Raw genomic sequence first — 22,138 nt, 5'->3', positions numbered from 1 at the left:
GTGAGCAGTGTCCCTGTGTCTCTCTCCCAGGTGTATTACCCAAACCTGGGCTGTGAGATGCAGTGTATTAGTGCTGTGAGCAGTGTCCCTGTGTCACTCTCCCAGGTTCATTCCCCAAACCTGGGCTGTGAGATGCAGTGTATTAGTGCTGTGAGCAGTGTCCCTGTGTCTCTCTCCCAGGTGTATTACCCAAACCTGGGCTGTGAGATGCAGTGTATTAGTGCTATGAGCAGTGTCCCTGTGTCACTCTCCCAGGTTCATTCCCCAAACCAGGGCTGTGAGATGCAGTGTATTAGTGCTGTGAGCAGTGTCCCTGTGTCTCTCTCCCAGTTGTATTACCCAAACCAGGGCTGTGAGATGCAGTGTTGTAGTGCCTTGCTGTGAGCAGTGTCCCTGTCTTTCCCTCCCAGGTGTATTACCCAAACCTGGGCTGTGAGATGCAGTGTTGTAGTGCATTGCTGTGAGCAGTGTCCCTGTCTTTCCCTCCCAGGTGTATTACCCAAACCTGGGCTGTGAGATGCAGTGTTGTAGTGCCTTGCTGTGAGCAGCGTCCCTGTGTCACTCTCCCAGGTTCATTACCCAAACCTGGGCTGTGAGATGCAGTGTTGTAGTGCATTGCTGTGAGCAGTGTCCCTGTGTCACTCTCCCAGGTGTATTACCCAAACCTGGGCTGTGACATGCAGTGTATTAGTGCTATGAGCAGTGTCCCTGTCTTTCCCTCCCAGGTGTATTACCCAAACCAGGGCTGTGACATGCAGTGTATTAGTGCTATGAGCAGTGTCCCTGTGTCTCCCTCCCAGGTTCATTACCCAAACCAGGGCTGTGAGATGCAGTGTTTGAGTGCTGTGAGCAGTGTCCCTGTGTCACTCTCCCAGGTGTATTACCCAAACCAGGGCTGTGAGATGCAGTGTATTAGTGCTGTGAGCAGTATCCTTGTGTCTCTCTCCCAGGTGTATTACCCCAACCTGGGCTGTGAGATGCAGTGTATTAGTGCTGTGAGCAGTGTCCCTGTGTCTCTCTCCCAGGTGTATTACCCAAACCTGGGCTGTGAGATGCAGTGTATTAGTGCTGTGATATGAGCAGTGTCCCTGTGTCACTCTCCCAGGTGTATTACCCAAACCAGGGCTGTGAGATGCAGTGTTGTAGTGCCTTGCTGTGAGCAGTGTCCCTGTCTTTCCCTCCCAGGTGTATTACCCCAACCTGGGCTGGATGTGTGTGGATGCCACTGACCCAGAGAAGGGGAACTGGCTGCGCTACATAAACTGGGCCCGCTCCGGGAAGGAGCAGAACCTCTTTCCTCTGGAGATCAACAGGACCATTTACTACAAGAGTTTGAAGGTATCACTGTCTGAACAGCTGCTGCTTTGTTATCTTTTATTATTAACACTTTTTATTCTGCTTTATTAAAAAACTTTTTTCTCAACCATTTCTATTAAACAGAGTTTGAAACATTTTATGGAACATTTAAAACGCTGCAAATGCTACACATCATTGGTATAAATTCTTACCTGCCAGTACAGTTGACATTAACTTTACTGTTAAACTACAGGATGTTTAAACACTGAGTCAGTCTTCCTAGGTAATGTTTTGCTGTAGCACCAAATTTAATACCAACTAGGATGAAAAATTACAGAGTATAAGAAATAAATGTTTTTCTACTTTTGTAGATACCAAAAATCTTTCTGCCAAGGGTGTTTTTGCAGTAATCAGTTATGTTTATGGTCTGTGCTGTCAAGACACTTTTATGGGTAGCTCGATGAAACTATTTCTCATGGTTTTATACCATTTCAGTTTCGTTCAGGGAGTGAGGGGGAAGCAGAGAAAAGGGTCATTCCTGAAGCATTTTATCTCCCAAATCAAGAAAAAAATGGTTTAACTGTAATGGTGGAGCATGTTAAGTTAAGAATATTGTGGCTCTAAAGTATTTCTTGAATCCCTGATGAAGACCTCCTAGCAGTAAGTGTGTGTAACTTGACTTAGATTTTATTTTAAATACTTTCGGGTGTTTGGGGTATATGCAGTTTTGTTTTGGCACTATTGCTGTTCCTTCCATTTCCCTGTGAGGACAACAATATCTCTAACTGGTGTTTGTTTAATAGCAGAGTGAGTTGATCCTGTGCAGTTTTGAAGTTTATGGGACAGTTAGGCAGTAGGTGAATGTTACATTTTAGGGCACTCAAGCTAGATTGAAGAAACATTCTAAACATTTTCTAAGCTTTGTCATGGCATTCAAGTAGAGGTTCACTGTTGCCAGCCAGACTACTGACTTCTCTGCAGTGTTTATTTGCAGAGGCAGGCTCCCAATGTGACTCTGTAGCCAGCCTTGATTTCTCTAGACACTTTATCTTGGATTTCCTCTGCCTTTGCCCACAGTCCCACTAACTCATTAATATAAGTGTGCTTTTGGAGTCACTCTGACATACTAAATTTCTCTTTGAATCTTCTCTGCAAAAGTTTCAGTCCTGACAGAGACGAGCATTCACATGTTTAAAATTCATTATTTGTTGGATGATACTGCACTTTGGAAAATAACTGTACTGCTAAAAGGGCTGAGCACTGCTGACAGAATAACAAATACCTTGTCTCAGCACTGGAATATTCTTTTGTTCCTTTGACTGTTGTCTCTTACAACTTGATGAATTTTATCCCAGTCACACCTTACTGCTAACTGAGACAAAAGAAGGCATGTAATAAAGAACATCTTAAATGTCCTTATCTTTTGTATATAATGTCAGGATCTCTACACTGCCATTTCAAACCTGCTGGAAATTTACCAGCCCAGGTATGAGCACGTGGTTTTTTCCTGATCTTTATCATAATTCATACATTTAGGGGAATTCCACTTGCTGACAAATAAACAGCACAGGTTTTATTTACCCCCAAAGGAGAATTCAGGTGGCCTGTGTGTAATTTTATTCTGCATTATCTTGAAGCATTCAAAGTATAGTCACAGGGTCTTCTTTTTCCCAAAGTTTCCTTCAGCTTTTTGTAGGTTTTTAATTTGTAAGTTAAACAGGCTGATTTCCAAGCCTCGTTGCTGAGATAACAAAGTCCAAATTTGCTTGATGCAGAACCACCTCAGGATTGTAGAGCTTTAACTTCCCTGTTCTCTGATCTCAATGAATAGTTATAGAATAGAACAGAACTTGTGAGTGAGCACAAGCAAATCTTTTTCACTTCCATCTTTTCTTCATCTTCACTGAAGGGCTGAGGATATTTGTAAGCTGCTTTGCATCTGCTCTCCCCAGCATGCCTGTGTGAGAGCTGGGATATTGCAGGGGAACAGCTTAAATTCATGGTGTAGTTTCAGCTCTTCCTGCCTCTGCTCATGAGAGGAGCTCACTGTGCAGTGTTTTTCTGCACACAGGACAAAGCTTGAATTATAGAAAAAGTAAAATACAGCGAAAACTCAGCTTCAAAAGTCTTCTGAAGAAGCTTGGCTATGAAACTAACCCTGATTAAAATGAAATTAATTTGCTTGTGGAAGGCTGTTTTGTCCAACAGGTTTATAATACCTCAAGATCCTCCCTGTCACACAGGAGAGAGCAATGTAACATTGGGTTATAGAGTGTGAAAGATTCCCACCAGTAAATGTCAGGCTGTTCACCTGGGTTATGTTTGCTGAGATGAGGCCACACCCAGGTGCAGAAGCACAATCTCACAGTAAAATGAAGTGTCTGGTGAAAAACAGCTACTCTGATGAGGTCAGGCAGGCAAATGCCTGTCTCAGGCTGTACAAGACACATTAGAGTGCTTAAACGTGCACGGTTAATTGATTTTTAAGCAATCTGTGCTGGAACCTTTTAGGTTACTTAGGTTAGGTTAATAACTGGTCAGGATATTACTCTTGAAAATAACAAATCTTGAAAATACTCAGATTAAGGACAGTTAAATGTTGCAGTTAAAACAAAACGCACAAAAAAGTGCATGGAAATTATTAACCTAATGAGCTTTCCCAAAATTCATACCTTTTTTGCCAGGCTGTCCCAGCCTGACCCTGCTCCACCAAGGGTCTGTAGGGAATAGTTTGGAGGAGGTTGGGTTTGGAGTTGTTACTAGAGGGTATCATGAGGATGAGTGGTGCTACAAGTGGCACTTGTTCAATGTAGTCCTTCTCTCATATTGCTACCGAGGGAGCAGCTTTAATTGTCTGGTTTTGAAGCTGCTGCTGCATCTCATTTTAGAAGTGCAAGGTTAGAGGGTTTAATTTAGATTCCAGAGCAGTCACAATAAAACTAAATTCATCAAGCTGAACGTTAGTCCAGCCATGCAGCCAACAGGTTACGTGCTCGTTACCCTGTCTTTGCATTGCCTGAAACCTCATCCACATCTTTGCTCTGGTTTTGTATATTTTTTTAGATGATAAGGGTTTTTTTTGTGCATCAGACAACTCTGCTGCATTCCTTGCTGCTCACCAGCTCCAAGGCCATGCAAATAACTTTGCCACTATTTATCCTCTCAGGCCTCTGGAACTCAAGGAAGCCGAGCCATAGGCTTTGCTTATGTTAGAACTTACTCTTCCTTTAGTTGTTGGGATCTTGCACCTCTTGTTGTTCCAGTGTCTGGGGTATGATCATAATTATCACCTTTATCTTGTGCTGTGAGACCCACTAAAGACTGGGCTGCAGAAGAAAAATCCTACTTTTCTTCTTGATGAAAAATTCCCTTTTGGCTTCAGACTGGAAATAATAGTCTGAGGACCCCCTTTGCTTGGATGCAATGACCGAAAATAGGATCTGGTTTCCACCAGTCCCATGTTCATTAAGCCTGAAAGAGGGGAATTAAAATTAAAGCATTTAAATTTTTCTTGTTTTGGGGTAAAATGCTTCAGAAAATGGAGAAACAATGAGGAAGAGTTAAAAAGTAAGTTAAAGTCTGAAATGAACTGATCAATAGAGTTTCTTTTCTTTGCAGTGCTGGGAGTATGAGTAGCATTTGCAGTGATGCCCATTTGACTAATTTGTCTGTGATTTTTTTAAAAAAATTGATTTAAAAGAATAGAAATAATCAATTTGGAATGGCAAGCAAACCTTTGATTTTTGTGATTGAGTGGATTTATTAAACATCTTGTAATTCTCAGTATTCCTGTTAACCCACTGTGAAAATCTTTTCCTGGATCTTTGGATTTTGTTCCAGATCCCAGCTGTAGTGGCTGCCTGAGCAGTAACTAACTATTATATTATAATTAATTAAGGTTTTTTTAATATTTTGTATAAGGTAGATATGTTTGTCCCAACCTGGCTGCTCACTGAAAAGAATTAACAATGAACATCCATAGAAGTGAGCACTGGGATTTAAATCAGTGTCACTATTTGAGGCAAACCAGAATTTGGGACACTACAGATGGAAGGTTCATGCCAAAAATAATAATAATAACAATAACAACAACAGCTGTGTATGAATTATTAATACAAGGGCTGTATTAATAATTAACACTATAACTGTATTAATATTAAATATAACTGTATTAATATTATCTCTATATTATCAGGAGCTGTAGCGATGGGCCAGGGAGCAATGGATGCAAATAGAAAGAGGGGAAATTTGGGTTTGATGATAAAAGATTTTTCCCTGTGAAGGTGGGGAGGCCCAGAGCAGCTGCCCAAGGCCAGGCTGGACAGGGCCTGAAGCAACCTGGGACAGTGGAAATGTCCCTGCCCATGGCAGGGGTTGGGACTGGATGGACTTTAAGGTCCCTTCCAACCCCTTAACATTCCATCATTTTTCTATCTTTTTTTTTTTCTTTAGGTTTTCTGTTTGGTTGTTTGTTTTGGTGGTGTTTGGGGTTTTTTGGGGTTTTTTTTTGTTTTGTGTTTTTTTTTTTTTTTTTTTTTTTTTTTTTTTTTTTTTTTTTTTTTTTTTTTTTTTTTTTTTTTTGTGTGTGTGTGTGTGATTTAGTCTTTTTTGTTCTTATTTTGTCCTTGGTGATTTTTTCTGTTCTTTATTTTTGCCATTTTTAGGGGTTATATTTTATTTTGGTCTTTCTCTGGTCTTTGATCTTTTATTGCTATTTATTCTGGGGGTTTCTTTCTGTATTTTATTCTGAATTTTTGGGTTGGTTGGTTGGTTTTTTAAGCATTTTTTGTGCTTTGTGTGTTGTGTGTGTGTGTTACAATCCATGAGGAGTTTTTGGTGTTGTTTTGGGATGTTTGGCTGCTGCTTTCTCTGTGTGTGTCTGTGTGTTAGAATGAATGAGGAGTTTTTTGGGTTGTTTTGGGGGTGTTTTGCTGCTGTTTTGTGTGTATGTTAGAATGAGTGAGGAGTTTTGGGGTTATTTTGGGGGGTGTTTTTGGGCTGTTTTGGGGTGTTTGGCTGCTGCTTTCTATGTGTGTGTCTGTTAGAATGAGTGAGGAGGTTTCGGGTTATTTTGGGGGGTGTTTTTGGGCTGTTTCGGGTTGTATGGCTGCTGCTCTGTGTGTGTGTATGTGTGTGTTAGAATGAGTGAGGAGGTTTTGGGCTGTTTCGGGTGTTTGGCCGCTGCTCTGTGTGTGTGTTAGAATGAGTGAGGAGGTTTCGGGTTATTTTGGGGGGTGTTTTTGGGCTGTTTCGGGTTGTATGGCTGCTGCTCTCTGTGTGTGTATGTGTATGTTAGAATGAGTGAGGAGGTTTTGGGCTGTTTCGGGTGTTTGGCCGCTGCTCTGTGTGTGTGTTAGAATGAGTGAGGAGGTTTCGGGTTATTTTGGGGGGTGTTTTTGGGCTGTTTCGGGTGTTTGGCCGCTGCTCTCTGTGTGTGTATGTGTTAGAATGAGTGAGGAGGTTTCGGGTTATTTTGGGGGTGTTTTTGGGATGTTTCGGGGTGTTTGGCCGCTGCTCTGTGTGTGTATGTGCGTGTTAGAATGAGTGAGGAGTTTTTGGGTTGTTTTGGGGGGTGTTTTTGGGCTGTTTCGGGTGTTTGGCCGCTGCTCTGTGTGTGTGTCAGAATGAGTGAGGAGGTTTCGGGTTATTTTGGGGTTGTTTCGGGCTGTTTCGGGTGCCCGGCGCGCTCCGGGGGCGGGGCGCTGCGCCCTCCGGCCGGCAGGGGGCGCGCGGGGCGGCGCCCTCGAGGCTCGGCGGGGACAGCGCCGTGGGCGCCGCCGCGGCCGCTCCCCGCCCCGCCAACAACGCGCGCGCTGATTGGCCGCGCGCCCTGTGTTGTGTCCCGGCAGCCAATCGCGGCGGGCGAGGAGCTGTTGGTGTGGTACAATGGCGAGGACGACCCGGCGATAGCGGCCGCGATCGAGGAGGAGCGAGCGAGCGCCCGCAGCCGCCGGCACTCCCCGAAGGCACGCAGAGGTACGGACCGGACCGGCCCCGCCGCCGCCCGCGCTCGGGGCAGCGCGGCCTGCGGCCGCCGTGACCTTCCACAGCCCGGGAGAGGAGGGAGGGCAGGGCCCGGCCCGGCCGGCGGCGCCGCGGGCGGAACGTGGAAGTTGTGGGTGGAAAAGTTGGGAGAGGCGGCGGGAGCGGCGCGGGAAGGGGGAATGTTCCGCTCCGCCGGCAGGACACGCGGGGCCGCGGCAGCCGCAGCCAGCCCGCGTGGGGCGGGGGCCGAGCCCGCGGCAGCCGCGATCCTTCCTCGGGGAAGGAGCTGAACTCGGGGCCGCCCCGAGCCCTCCCTGGGAAGGGGAGCTCCGCTCGGGCCGCCCCGAGCCCTCCCTGGGAAGGGAGCTGAACCCGGGGCCGCCCCGAGCCCTCCCTGGGAAGGGGAGCTCCGCTCGGGCCGTCGCGATCCCTCCCTGGGAAGGGGAGCTGAACTCGGGGCCGTCCCGAGCCCTCCCTGGGAAGAGGAGGCTGCCGAGCCCACGGCCGTCGCAATCTCTCCTTGGGAAGCGGGAGCGGAGCCCGAGGCCGCCGCGATCCCGCCGTGGAGAAGGCGCAGCCGAGGCCGGGTTCGCGGGGATCCTTTGGGAAGGGGAGGCTGAGCGCGGGGTTTGGGGGTACTTCACTCGAGCCTGATGAAGAATTCCGCTCCTCTTATTTCCCTGCGGTTTTTAATTTCTTGTTGTTCCTAGGCCGATGTGTTGGTTATGGAATTTCGCAGGCGGTGGGAATGGCTGCTCCCGGCTGATTTGGGCCGGGGACGGAGGGTGGGACGGGGTGTCGGGTGGTATAAATGCATTATTCCCTCTGTGAATATGTATGTCAGACCAGACATCCATTATTTTTTCCATGACTAATTCAGCAGGAGGGTTTTTTAGAGTGCGTGTGCCTCCACGCGTGGCCTTACATAACTGACATTTTGACTAACGTTTTAGGCCAAAATCACAATAAAGCCTTGAGTTACAGGGAGTAGATATAGAAGGGAAACATTCAGGGTTTTAGCACAGATGTATCAATTCTTGCATGGGAATATGTACATTTTGGTATTCTCTGCGGGTTAAAAATGAACCGAAGAAAGATAATATTTTAAGAAGCATCAATATAATTTTTAAACGTAAAATGTAGGGCCTTATCTTACAGGTAGTACAGTTGGAACTCACATTGGAAACAAGGTCAGATGTTGAAAAATAAGTTATTGTGTAAGTTTTTTATTTGAGATTGAGGATGGGGGGCTGTAGTGCAACACAATGAGTTATTTTGAATGTTATTTCATAGGTTAAGCAAATACAAACTGAAATTCAAGCACTGAGTTTTATTTTATAATGAAAAACATATTTAGCACATATATAAGCAGCAGTTGGTAAATTACAGGCCATATTATGTTTTTTTCCTAAATCTGCATTATCTTAGCACATGGAATTTGTGTGCCTATGATTTACTTGAAAAGCTAGAAAAACAACCTGCAGGAATTTGATTATATGATAAATCAGAAAAGCCAGACAGAATAATTTCCAAGGTAATTTTTCGTGCCATAGAAGTTTGATTTGCATTCATGAAGTTATAGGTAAAAATACCAGTGAGCTGATTTGCTTTGTGGGTTTTGATTTTGTGCTCTTTTGTACGTTTCATGTTTTAACTGTTACGAATTCTACAAATTTCATAATGAGGAATTTTTTCCCCTTTTTTTATAAACACAAACTCCTTACCAAGGCTCACAATTATTAAATAAAAAGCAACCCAGCAAAAACCAACTCCAAGCACAATATTGAGGAAACATTTGAGAATAATCAAGAATAATATATTTATGCAGTTATACTCTTGTCTCATGAAGCAGAAAGACCAAATTCTTAGTATTTAGTTGATTTGAATTGTTAAAGTTTCAGCTGTAAAATGGTAAGGCAATTCATTAGATATTTTGAAATTCTGTAGTTCTCTTTTTCACAGGTTTCACTGGAATTTTTTTTTTTACTCTGCATTTACTCTCAGTTTTTTTAGTGTTTGTAGTAACATCTGCTAATATTTGCAATTCACAGAAATCTTTTTACAAGAAATACACACTTTTCTCCTGGAGATTTGGTAGCAGTAGCTGCAGTGAGGATTCCAGAATGGTTTCTACTCATATCCCTGCTTTTCTAGATTCAGCTGTGTCCTTGCATGGGGAAGCTTCTTACACCTGGACTTGAGGGGTTTGGGGAAATTAAGGAAATTATGATGAACATGATTGAAAAGTAGTTAATTTAGAAAAAAATATTTCTAATTATATGATACAAAGGAATGGGAGGAGAAAGATTTTCATGAATTAACTTTATGCATGTGAAAAATTGGGAGTCAGTATAAGGTAATATTTGAATTAAAAAGCAATTTAAGAAATTGCTAGAGAGGAGCTCCTCCAGAGGATTGTGAAATTTGAATTCATTAGTGACCTAAACAGATGAATAAAATTTTTAATTTTTATTTTGGCCTGTGTTGCACACTGTTGTCTTACACATTGAGAATAAAATATAACCAAGTAAGAATTGCTAAATTCTAACAACTGTGAATGAGTGTGTCCTTTAGGAACATGTTTTCTGGAAAAGTGACAGTTTAATAACTTAGGAATGACTGGACAAGACATTCTTTGAGAGGAGTATTATGATTTAGTGATACAGACCACGTAGTTATTAGATAACTAATAACTCATTATTATTCTAGATTCAGTAAAACAAATATCCTTTTGAATTTTTAATGCATCTTAGGTCTTATGCTTGAACAGTTCAGATATTTATTATTTGACAAATAACCTTGTTCCTGCCACCTGTGTAATGAGCTCTTGACAGATCAGAAGAGGTGACCATTTCTCAGGTACTAAAAATGGGCTGTTTTGCCCAGTCAGTCACTTTCATTGCTGTGACATGCTCATGGTGCAGGAGGAATCCCCTCTCTGGGTGACTGATGAAACCCTGTGGTGCTGTAAGTTATTCTGTAAGTTATTCTGAGTTAGCAGAAGAGGCAGAACAGACTGCAGTGCTGAGGTTTGGGTGAGCCAGGAGCTGGCCAGGCCTGGGCAGACACAAAGTCCACGCTGAGCTGCTCGCCCTGACCTTGAGCTGCCCTGCTTGCCACTGATCCCTGACACAAGGTCCATAATCTCCTTTACAGTGTATCCAGGGTGGCACCTGGCAGCTCTTCCAGGTTCCCATTTCCCTCCTGATATTTCTGGGTTTGTGTTCTGCGTTCAGACTGCTTTACAGTCCCCAGATGTTTGTGTTTGATGGCTCCTGCCTGACTTGGCCATAGCTTTTCTTAGCTGGAATAAATCCTCTCCATCTTCCTTCTACCATGCACAGCAGCTCAGGAGTCCTGGAGGGAAAAGGCAGTTATTGCTAATTTATTTTCATACATTGGAACACTGTGTGATGTTCTTAAGGTGCATTTGAGATTTAGAAAGAAATTTAGTAGGATAACGAGGTATGGAGAGGGGCGGGAATGCAACGCCCCAAAAAGGAAAACCTGGTCAAGTTGGGTGCCATCACCGATTTTTGTCAGAGCCAAGCTGATTGCTGCCTTAACTGCATAGTTCACAGCCAGCAGCTACCAGTGCATGGCCAACAATAGCTGAGATTAGTGGCTTTTTTGTTTCTTTTGCATTTTCTGAAATTTCATTTTTTTTTGTTAAACATTTACCATTGTTTCTCCCAGGTCATAGTTAATGTGCTGCCTGCCAGGCTTGTAGGGGAATTTGCTCAATCAAATGCATTAGCACAAGATCTTTTATTAATTCTCCTTCTAAGGAAATTAAAAAGAGAACAGCTTGGATTCACTTTGCAAGTTGGGTTCATGTGTCCTTGAGAGAAGTAGTGTGGATTTTTTTGGTCTCATCCGGGTGTTTCTTCCTTTGCTTATGACAGGAATAATTTGTAGCAGTGATCAGGAATAATCTGTAGCAGTCAGCAGGAACATGGACAGAGTGTTTCCTTCAGAAAGAACACATGAAGCCTCCGGCTGCAGACTCAGTCTTTCTGGAAAAAAGTAACTTTTCAGTAGCTAAAGTATTTTTTTTTAAAGAAAGGATGGTTATTCCATAGATGATCATACATAAAGATATCCAGTGTTTTTATCAGGCTGTAATCTGCTTTAAGGTGCTGCATAGGCTCCAGAGTGTGATCAAACAAGGCTAAAATCTTACTTCTGTTACAGATTATGTGGCAGATCAAAAGTCTGGTTTTGAAGGAAGAAAGATACAGATGTGACTCAGGATCAAAGCTTGCCCTGCTGCATGCTTGGGAGTAATACCTCTAAAACAGCGTTTTTTGGGGGGAAGAGAATGTTTTTCCCGGGCTTGTTTCTGTCTCTGGAGGTGCTCTGGCCCTCACTGTGTTCCCCTCATTCAGGCAGGCCCGGGGCTCCTCCCAGGGAGCTGCACTGGTGCTGTCAGGCTCTCGACAGGGGGGAAAAGTCTTTGATTTCATTCTTCCAAAGGCATATGCTACATAATGCAGCTGGAGTGGATTGTGAAACCAAAGGATCTCTCAGCCACAGTTGTGTCAACTCCTAAAATATTTCTCTATTGTAGTGCAGGCAAAGCACCTGCATCAGGGTCACCTGTGTTGTGGACAGCCCCTGGTGATTGTTCAGTATGGCTTTAAAGTCTCAAACCATTGCTAATAAATCTTATGAAGTTTTGTTAACTTACATGATTCTATTACTAATGTTGCTGCTTCCCGTAGTTCTCATCCAGTTTCAGGCAGAACATGAACTGTAGGGATATTTGTAATAACTCACACTGGCCCAGAGGCAGTGTGAGATGAAGGTGGGTGAATTAAGAATCACTTATTGGCTGTTACAAATAATTATTGGGCCTTGGTTGATATCAGGCTGAATGCAAAGTGCAACTTCAGGCTTCTGCTTCCCACATCCAAATAAACTCTGTCATCCTAAAAGTTACACTGTTTTTTCTCTTGTCTGTGACTGTTGCTGAAACAGTGTCAAATTGCTGCTGGGAAACAGGAAAACTTAGGGCTGAAATAAGCAGGTTGGATGATTCTGTGATAGTAGAAATCCTTGCAGTTTTTCTTTTTTTGTTAGTAATTTCTTAGCCTTCTCCTGTAGTTCCAAATCATTAGCTGTACTTGAGAGTGCTGTAGATATGCATAAGGTTTATAAAGGTAGGCCTTGGATTGCCATCTGGGTGTCATCCCAAATGGAAATCATGGTCAAATGATGCTCTCATTGTCTGGGTTTTAAGTCACACGAATTTAGTAGGTTTGCACTTGGACTAAGTTTAAAAGTTTGTTTCTGAACAGAAAAGAGCTTGTGAGAAAAATGATTGTGTATGAGTTGGAATGTAGCTTATAGAGGGATGTGCAAATTGTACATTTGTAGCAAAGATACGATGAAGTGATGTTGTTATCTAAGCTCTATTTCCAATAAATGTAATGAAAAATTCAGGTAGGAGCTCAAGGCTTCAGAATTTCCTAACCAATGACTGCGAAAACATGAGGGAGGAAGAAAGAGGTCATCAAGATCATCTAGAACAATGTCTCAAAATGAAATTTATTTTGATTTCCCCAAATCACATTGGTTTGCAAGTTCATACAACTCCATTTTAGAAGCAGTATTTGGGATGTCAGGGGATCATATCTCTCCTGGAAGCATCTGTCTGGAGAGTAACTCTTACATTTGAGGTCTTCTAAGCAGTGCAAATTTTCTTTTAACCCCCATATATGGGGACCCTTGAATGGGAGATTTGTGTTACTTTAAATTCCCATCGTCACCTCTCCAGCAGTGCCCCCAGCTCCTGGGACAGCTGCTTGGTGCTTTCAGAACAGCCGAGGGGGGTTGGTGTTACTCATTCCAGCCTTGCCCCTCCTGTGGATTTAAGAACGGCAGAAAATAAGCTTTCATTTGAGGAATAAAAAAATCAATTACCTGTATTTAAGAAAATTTTAAAAATCAGCATTGAATTGCCTGTGTTGGCCCCTTAAACTCTGTGTTTCTAAGTATAAACTTTTGGAAGTACTGCAAGCACCTTGCACACACTGTTACTTTATCTCTGTGGGGTTTTTGTGTTTGACTTAAAATAACAATCTGGCCTTCATGGTTGTTACAAGTTATATTTCTAGCTACTGACTTAGTTCTCCTTAAAGCAGATGTATATCGTTAGCTAACAGAATAAAAGTTTTGGAGTTATTTGGAAACTCAGATTCTAAAGTGTTCTGTATTTTTTTTCATACTTTTGCATTTTTAGTCACACTTCCTTAGACTGCTTTTCTCAAGTTAAAAAAGTAAAATATATCTAGGCCACAGTTGTGGCATTTCCCAGTAAATTTGCTAATGCTGTCTTCAGTTACATAATCCAACAGTGGGAAGTGAAATAAGGCACCAGGCAGCTTTCTGTTATTAATCAATTTTTTTTTCAATTGCTGAGGATTGGCTTTGAAAGCAAGGAGTTGACCTGGAAGAAAAGCAGTTTGATATTTCACTGCTAAGTTTTTTAAATAATCCACTGCATTTGGAAATTACTCTCTTCCTTTCCTAGTAAATACTGTTTTGATTTTCCTGAAAATAAGTTGGAAGCTTCTAGGTTGCTATTGAAATACAGGTATCCTTGTAGAAATATTTTGTTATATTGGGATTTCCTAAGACTTTCTTAAACCATTTTCTTGTGACTCATAGAATTGTTTAAACCCTTCTGTGTAGAAGATGTGGAGAAAATTTGATTATTCTCTTTTAGGGAAGAGCTTTGAGATCGATTTGGGGGATTTGTTCTAAAATAGGAGGGGGATGAATTCCTGCAGAGTAGAATAGACACTGTTTTCCAGAGAGAAAGAAGTACTTTTGGTTTTTATTCCTTCAAGTGTTTTGTGATTTAGAGTTGTCTTGTTGCTTATAGAGTATAAGAGAACAAAACCAATGAGTTACTGCCTTACATCTCACTAAACCTGGGTGACTTTTGCTCACATGAATAATCCTTTCTTGAATTGCTTTGTGTTCCCTCACATTAAGCCAAGGCTTTATGAGCCACTGTTGCTCTTTCTATGGTTTCCTGACCCTTCTGTACAATCTCCCATGTCTGTGTTTGTTTCCCAGTTGGAGACTCTGGGGTTTATGGTGGATGCAAGGTAAAGTCAGTTTTTGACTTCCAGTGTGTGGAAATCCATTTGCCTCCTGCTTGAACCATCTTTTTATTTAGAGAAGGCTCTAAGTTCTTGTAATAATAACTTCTGTACCTCTGAATCATTCTACCACTTTTCTCTAGATTTTTTTAATGCCTCATCTTTTAAAAATCATTCAATCAAATATAGTATGAATAATGTTGTATCATTAACTATACTAAACCTTTTAATTGCAATTTACCATGATTTTGCTTTGACCATTTACTTTATTTGCATTATTTACAGGGAATGTCTTATACTGAGGGCTTATCTGCAGGTGCCCTGTGTAATTTATTATGCAGTGGTGATCAAGCAGATTTAACTTAACTTCAGGAGTGTGCACACAAAGTTTTGGTAGCTGGTTTATTTATGGAAGACATGCAGACTCCATTTGAGTGTGTGGCTGAGAGCTCTTTTCTTTAACTGAGATCTCGTTCAGAAGGTAACTTGTGTTTGTCAACTCTCTGGAGATTCTCACTGCATTACAAACCTGCAAAATAGCAAAGAAATTTTGTATTTTATTTATTTACTGTTTTGTGTATTTTTCAAATGAGCTAAAAGGAAAACCATTTGTGAGACTCGAGTGTATTTATTTTTTTCAATCTGTCAAACCTTCCAATTTATTTTGTCATTCCTTCCAAGAGCCTTACACAGATTGACAGGAATGACTTTGTTCTGAAGAATTCTCACCAGCCTACACTTGCTGTGTTGAGTTCCTCAAGGAAATGTTACAGCAGACTGACTTTCTGCTTGGGTTTATGATCAGTTTTTGAAACAAGACTCAGTGGTATTTCAGCATTTTAGCTAAGAAATTAGACAATGTCTGACAATTTTCTAGAAGTATTTACTTGCCTTTTATACTTTTTTCCCCTGGTAAATCACAATATTTGTTTGGATCAACAGTGCCTGAGAGTTATTTAGGATGGAGCTTTCAGAGCACTTATGAGCTTAGCAACTTTCAAGAGTTAATTCTGTTGTTGCACTTTGTTATCAGAGTTCTGTGAGAGCTTTTGATTGACTGTGATGAATGCTGCAGAGCTTCAGAGAGGCACTGTTATTAATGTGCTGATTGATATAAAGTTATTCTAGTGAGACTATTATAATAGCTGAAAATCCATCATCTTGATTATATTGCTGCAAAATGCCATGGAAATGAGTAGTCAGCTATACATTATTGTAACTCTTGTTGAGAGCCAGATGCCTCACTGGAGTCTCCTCAGATACAGATCTCGTTTTGTTTGGCAGTGCATCAGAAACAATTTGACTGTTGAATGGGAAAGGCCTGGTGTTTGTAAATGTGACTCGATTCATAGAAATTTGGGCAAATTTTCTCTGCCATCACCATTATTCAGGGCTGAGCCCAATGCAAACTTCCATATGTTGCTGCCAGTGAAACTGCACACTGTGGAGATGGTGAGCTGTGGTGTGAAGCAGCTCAGTGCAGTGATAGCTGACCTGTCCAGCTGGGGTTTGGGATCAGAGCATTCAAACACCCACCTTGGCCAGAGCTGGATCCTCAGCCAAGTCTTAGAGTTGTCTTTCCCAAGGAATTGCTCTTACCAAGTGGCAGTGAGGAAAAACTGGACTTGCCTGCAAAGTGTCCCCTTTTGAGTTGCAGGTAAAGAGCAGCGAGTCCAGAGTTTCTGATCTTACAGACCCTTGTCAGGGATTGCAAAAGCAAAGTGGACTTTGTACTGAAACTTAGCTCATAGCTCCCAAATCCTGAACTGTTGGGTGTCACCCTCCACTCTCCTCACTCAGATACCAGACCTGGTTTTGTTTTCTGGTTCCTTACCTGCAAATTAAATTGTCCAAATTACGTTACAGTGACTTTTTATTTCTGGAGTCTGTTTTAGTTGATGTTTTATACTATAAATAGGTATGTGCAAAAAACTTCTAGTTTTAACCTGTTTAGGTTGAATTAGACTTTCATCTTGCATGTAGCAGTTAACTGAGCAGAAGTACATTTGTGCTCTGAGATTTGTTTTCATTGTTTGAAAAATGGAAGAAGTTGCTGTTCCCTCTAATGACTTCATGAGCCTGTGACCTTTCTTGGTGTCACAAATTAAGCACATAACAATTTGCTCTTGTCTGGTTTGGGGCATATTATAAATTTAGAACTTCTGTTGTCGGTCTTGTTAACATGAGCACCAACTGTTGCCATTGTCCTGTAGCACAGTCCTTTTGAGAAATGGACTGATTGGGCAACTGGAGGATTACAGCTCCTTTGGAAATATAATTCAGTGTATCTCATGTTATCAGAGAAGGCTGACAAGAATTTCTCTAAGAAAGTATCAGTGGGCTGTGGCTGAAATGAATGAAGCACTTTGTTTCACCAAGGAAGTGAAGCAAATCTTCCACAATTTCCCAGCAGATAAAAGTTATTTGATGACTATTGTGCATTAAAATGATGAGTTTACACGGTAATATTTATCCTCATTTATCTACTTCTGTAAAGGACCTACTGTGGTATTCTGCCATATGACTTTGTATTTGTCACTCTGAAGCTGGAAGGAGATGAGTCTTTGCAAATTTAACTGATTCAGAGAAGCAGAGTTTTCATGCTGCATATATCTTTTGACAGGAGCTGGTTATTGACCATTAATGTTCTTTGTTAGGTTGGAGATCCAGTTGAGAAGATGCTGTAATATTTTTAATGGGGACTGATGGAAAAACAGTGCATACTTACCAGTGGGTAGTTGGTTGTAATATTGAGGTTAAAGGAAAGAAATTTGGGAATGGATATCAAAGAGCAGGTGAAATACATTGTAAAACACAGAGGGGTGATTTTACTGGGAATACTTGTTGGAGAAAAATCACTGTGAAGTGACATGCTGCAGATGTGGTAAATATAAATGACATGACAAATTTGAATAAAAGGAATAACAGGACAAATTTGGGTGACTGTAAATGAGTGTGCCCTTGTGCAATTCTGAGGGGTTTAATTTTATCCATGGCAGCTTTAGCATGATGGTAGCTCTGTCCAGATCCTGCGTCTGTGAGAGGCTTTGCTCTTGTTTCCTCAGCAGTGGGGACTCCTGTTACAGTAATCCCAGGGCTCCTGTTTGGCACAAAGGCAGCCCTGTTTCCTGGGAATTGTAGCCTTTGTACAGCTGTGTTCTCCAAGCAAAGCCATCGGCCCTGTCTGGGCAAACGTTTGGACCAGTGGTTCAGGTTTGGTTTTCCATGCAGTGGCAGCTTTTCATGTCTGACATAGAGAGGCAAAATTGCTCTGGATAGCAAGACACCACTTTGATCAGCTGTGTGAGAAGGGCCTTTGGGTCTGCAGTGGACTCAAAAGTCCTTTTTTTCTATTTTTTTTTAAATGTCACTTATTTATGTGAGTGCTGCTGGATTGGAAGATACCTGGTTTGTCAAACAGCAGAATAAAATGGCAGGAAAAGGCCTAAGTAGTTACTGTTGAAGATAACTTAGCTAAAACCCCATTTTTGATGTAATCCTCTCAAATGTTCAGTGATCCAAATAGGGCCATGACAAATATTTGGGTTATTTATTACAAATTAAGGCAGACCGATTTAATAGTGATGATTTTAAACTTGCTGGTACAAGTAGTTGTGTGAGGGCTTTCATTTGCATTACCTTTTAAATGCTGCTGTCAAAGTAGATGGTATTTCTAATTATCTGAGAGTAACTTCATTTCACAGACATTTTGGAGCAAGTTCTACTGACTGGAAGCAACATTTTCTGGGCTTAGATAAAAGCTCTGATTGGTTTAAGCAGAGATTTAAATTTAGACACTTTCAGTATTAAATACACAATTCGGATGCTCTATTTTTAACTGAATTTTATATAAAAACTGGCTAAATATAGGGAACAGTTATTTCTGGAAAGTGTGTGCGCCAGCTGACATTTCTTTTGCTGCTGCTTTTGTCTTAATACTTAGCAAAACAAAAACTCATGGAATAGAAGTACAGGGAGGAATGTTCATCATGTTTTCTGTCCTGGGCTGGCTGTGGGAGCTGTGACAGCCATGGAGCAACTTGCTAGGAATTTGTAGTGAATGGAGGGAGGCAGGAATACACCAGGAGTTGGAGTGATTGAGAAAGTTTAGAGCAAGTCTGGTCACATATTTGTGTCCCCTTTCTACTGTTTTAGAAATATTGGCATAAGGGCAGAAATAACATTTTCAAATCTTGCTAGGATAAAAGCTCTACATTTAATTATTTGTACTTAATTGTTCCATCACAGCTCTTGTGTGGGTTAAAATTGCATGGAATTTAACACTTGTTTGCCATGCCTTGTAATTGTTGGGTGACATTCTGTACTACTTAAGTCATTATAAGTAAGTCTTGTAGTCTATAAACTAAAGACTTCCTGGGATGTGCACTCAGCTTAGTCAGAAGGCAGAACATGTTGGGGATTGGAATGAGTTGCTGCAAGAGTGGATGGCATACTGTGACAGACAGGTAATATAAACTGGTTTGGTCTCTTGTCTGGTACAGAGTTATGGCACGTAATTTAATTTACAAAATGTAGCTCATATGAAGAAGACTGGTGGTAGCTCATAGTTCAGCTTGTAGGGATTGGTGTAATATCACACATTTAACACAGGCTTCCCACTCAGAACTTTTCACCAGTTTTTAAAAATGTGTTTATCTGAAATTTGTGAGCAGTGTCAAATTTTCTAGTCTCACAAATTCCATAAAATGGCAGTATATTCCCTTCTGCTTCTTGTGAACTGTTGGGTCATTTCTTGCTCTTGGCATGGCACACCTGTGGTGCCATCCTCATTTCTGACTACCATAATCCCACAACTTTGTGGTGAGACACAGTAACATGATCTTCAGTGCTATCATTAAAGTGGAGACTTTGCCAAACATTTGCAGAAATTGGTGTTTTAAATAGCCCAGCTCAGAATTTTCCTACACTTTCCATGGCAACAAGTTCATCTGTTATGCAAATGTCACGTTAACAGTCTCTGTCAGTGCAGGGCTCTGTTCCTTTCCTGCAAAGGGTGTATTTAGTGCTTGGTACAATTAGTTTCATGCACATGCACTTTGGTGTGTGTACCTCTGTCCTCAGGTGTCCTGAAATACCTTCCCAAGGTGAGACTTCATTGCCCCTTTTCTCTTGTGGCTGGAAAATGCAGTGATTAAAATGTGCTCTTAGTGAGTGAAGTGATGGTTAATGGGTAGCAATAGGCTTATACAACAGGCAGTTTGGTATTAATAGAATTGCTGTGAAGTTTGGCTTTCTCTTTCTCCTGCTCCTACTGGGTAAGCTTGAAAGTGTCTTTTTATGGAAGAGGAGATACGAGTCCTGCTGGAAAAAATTACAGAGAAACCTTTGCTCACTGCATTTGCCCATAATCTGTAGATAATTCACAGGAGTTTTCCATTTTGTCTGTACTATATAGCTGTATGTATTCTGCCTCTCCAGCTTCAATATTAGTTAATATGTTAGGTCTGGACTGATTGACAGTACAGAACCATGACCTTCTGCAGCTCTGAAATATTCCTGTGGTTCTCAGGAGCTGGAGGTTAAAATTCTGTTGTGATTGTTTTTGTACACTGTGAAACAATTCATGTCAATTTTTAATGTCATTTGCTTAACAATACCTGAAGTGATGCCTACACAAACTAGCTGTATCTGATAACTTTATAATGGTGTTGCAAGAAGAACGCTCCACCACATACCTACAATGATGACAGATTGAATAAAACAGGGTAATAAAAGCATTTACATTTTGCCTTTTCCTGCAGGTTTTCATGCCTACCTGACAGCACTGTTGAAATGGGCCTCTTAATGATACTGTGTGTGGAGCCATTCACATTTAATTGACATCCCTTTTAATGAGGTGCTTGTTTCAAAAATCTATCTGTGGCTTGAATTTCACCTTTAGACTTGCTGGAATATGATTAAAAGTGTGCTGACTTTGTGTCTGAAATTTTCAGTTTTAGAAAGATACAGTACTGAAAATGGAGTTTTTCATGTGTACGTGCACACCACTGCTTGGGATGATCTGTAGCCAAAGTGGAAAGTGCTCCTAGTACAGTGTATCTATCTTACACTGACAAAGAAATAAAAATTACAAGTTTTTTCTGGCTTGTAGGGGGAAAAAAAATTATCACCAAAGGTGTTCTGTGGCAGCATTGGAATTTCTGAGCTGGGGGCTCAGAAGCCTGTGTCTGTGTTTTGTAGCCTGTTTTGTTGCCAGTACAAGGATGTTTTTCTCCAGAACTCTTGGTAGGCAGTGGTTACATGTGTTGTTTCATTTTAAGTTGGGAGCTTTAGGATTCCAAAGTTATTCCCTCTCCAGGTAATGAGTGTTTCTGTTCAGAACTTCTTGGAGTTCCTCAGCTAAGCTTGCTGGAAACCTTTCAAAGCAGTGCTTAAATGCAAGTACTTAAAAGGAACTTTGATATATTGTTGTATTAACAGTAATATTGTGGAAGAAATATTGGAAGTCAGTGTTATAACATTTAAGCAATGTTTGTTTAAATAAGGCAGAATTGTTGAGGCTTTTTTTCTTTCAAGGTTGCAATCCTTTTATTCTTAGCCTAATATTAAGGTTTTTTACTATTTTTAACCTTGCTTCCCTTTTTTCCAGTAATTTACAATGGGACATTTTGAATTTCAGCTATCCTAGATCACTTAAAACTTGGGACAGCAATTTGAAAAAGGTTAAATTGGCACAGTCTGTGAGCTGGTGGATGCCGTGAGTGAGACACTGAGCCAGGTGCTGGAGCTGTAAGGCTGTTGTGCTGGATGAGCAGCAGTGACTCTGTCTTGTCTCCTCTGAAATGTGGCTCTTGGCTTAGATATGGGAACAAAATATTTGCATAACTTTGTGGGTTTGAGGTCGTGTTTCTGGCAAATTTCTGTAATCCCCTGATTATATGAATAATCCTCATACATTCATTTAAAATATATATATATGTGTGTGTGTGTGTGTGTGTGTGTGTGCGCGCGTGTGTGTGCATATATATCAGGCATGTTGTGCTTACCAGCTTTCCCTAAATGTTGGGAGTTCTTGCCTGTCTCAGTGGCTCAGAGCAGCCCTGAACACACAGCTATGTTGCCCTTTATTTAGCCAGGTGTGTGTGCTTTGTTTTTTTAATTTGGCTTTGCTGTGTGAGCAGGTGCTGGTAGACAATGAAAGATTTAGTGAATAATGTAAAAACTAAGAAAAAAAAACCCCAAAAGCAAAACAAAGACTCTTAAATGCAAACAGAGGAACAAATTAAAAGAACAGCCTTAGTATTCACATCTTAATAATGAGCATTTTGAATTAAACAGTGTTTTTGGTGCCTAGTTACCTTACTAATTAATCAGTTCAACTTATTCAATATGTAAGGTCGTTAACACTCCTGTGCTGTGCCATTCACAGTTGGACAAGATTCTAAGAAGTCACTGCAATTTTTCTGCATTTTGTCATGCTCCTCCAGCCAACACAACTTGGATTTAATTTTTTGAAGCAATTTATGCTGTTCTTTTGGATATCGCATTCTGTGTGTGAAAAAGGCATTCATGAGTTCTAGTCTGTCTGCAGAACAAACAACTACTCAGATTTTTACTGATGGCTGAAGGCTTAAGGAATTTATTTTGAAAAACATGACATCAACCAGCATTCTGGATAGAGGAACAGATGAATTCTGGGTGCACAGCAAGCTGTTCCTCAAATTAAAATTCAACTTGTATCAGTATGTTAAGATTCATTAATCAGAAGAATATGGAAATGATTG

General features: G+C 41.2%; 1 protein-coding gene across 1 annotated transcript in view; it reads left to right on the top strand.

Annotated features, from left to right (window-relative positions):
• Window positions 1-22,138, top strand: part of PRDM2 (PR/SET domain 2) — a 45,506-nt gene that overhangs the window by 10,208 nt on the left and 13,160 nt on the right. The window contains 2 exon segments of the mRNA XM_066334307.1: window positions 1,186-1,338; window positions 7,146-7,272. Coding sequence (XP_066190404.1) covers window positions 1,186-1,338; window positions 7,146-7,272 — 280 coding nt within the window.

Source organism: Sylvia atricapilla, chromosome 22 (assembly GCF_009819655.1).
Source record: "Sylvia atricapilla isolate bSylAtr1 chromosome 22, bSylAtr1.pri, whole genome shotgun sequence".
Lineage (NCBI taxonomy): Eukaryota > Metazoa > Chordata > Aves > Passeriformes > Sylviidae > Sylvia > Sylvia atricapilla.
The sequence above is the reverse complement of the archived record's forward strand: the minus strand, read 5'-3'. Positions and strand labels throughout refer to the sequence as shown.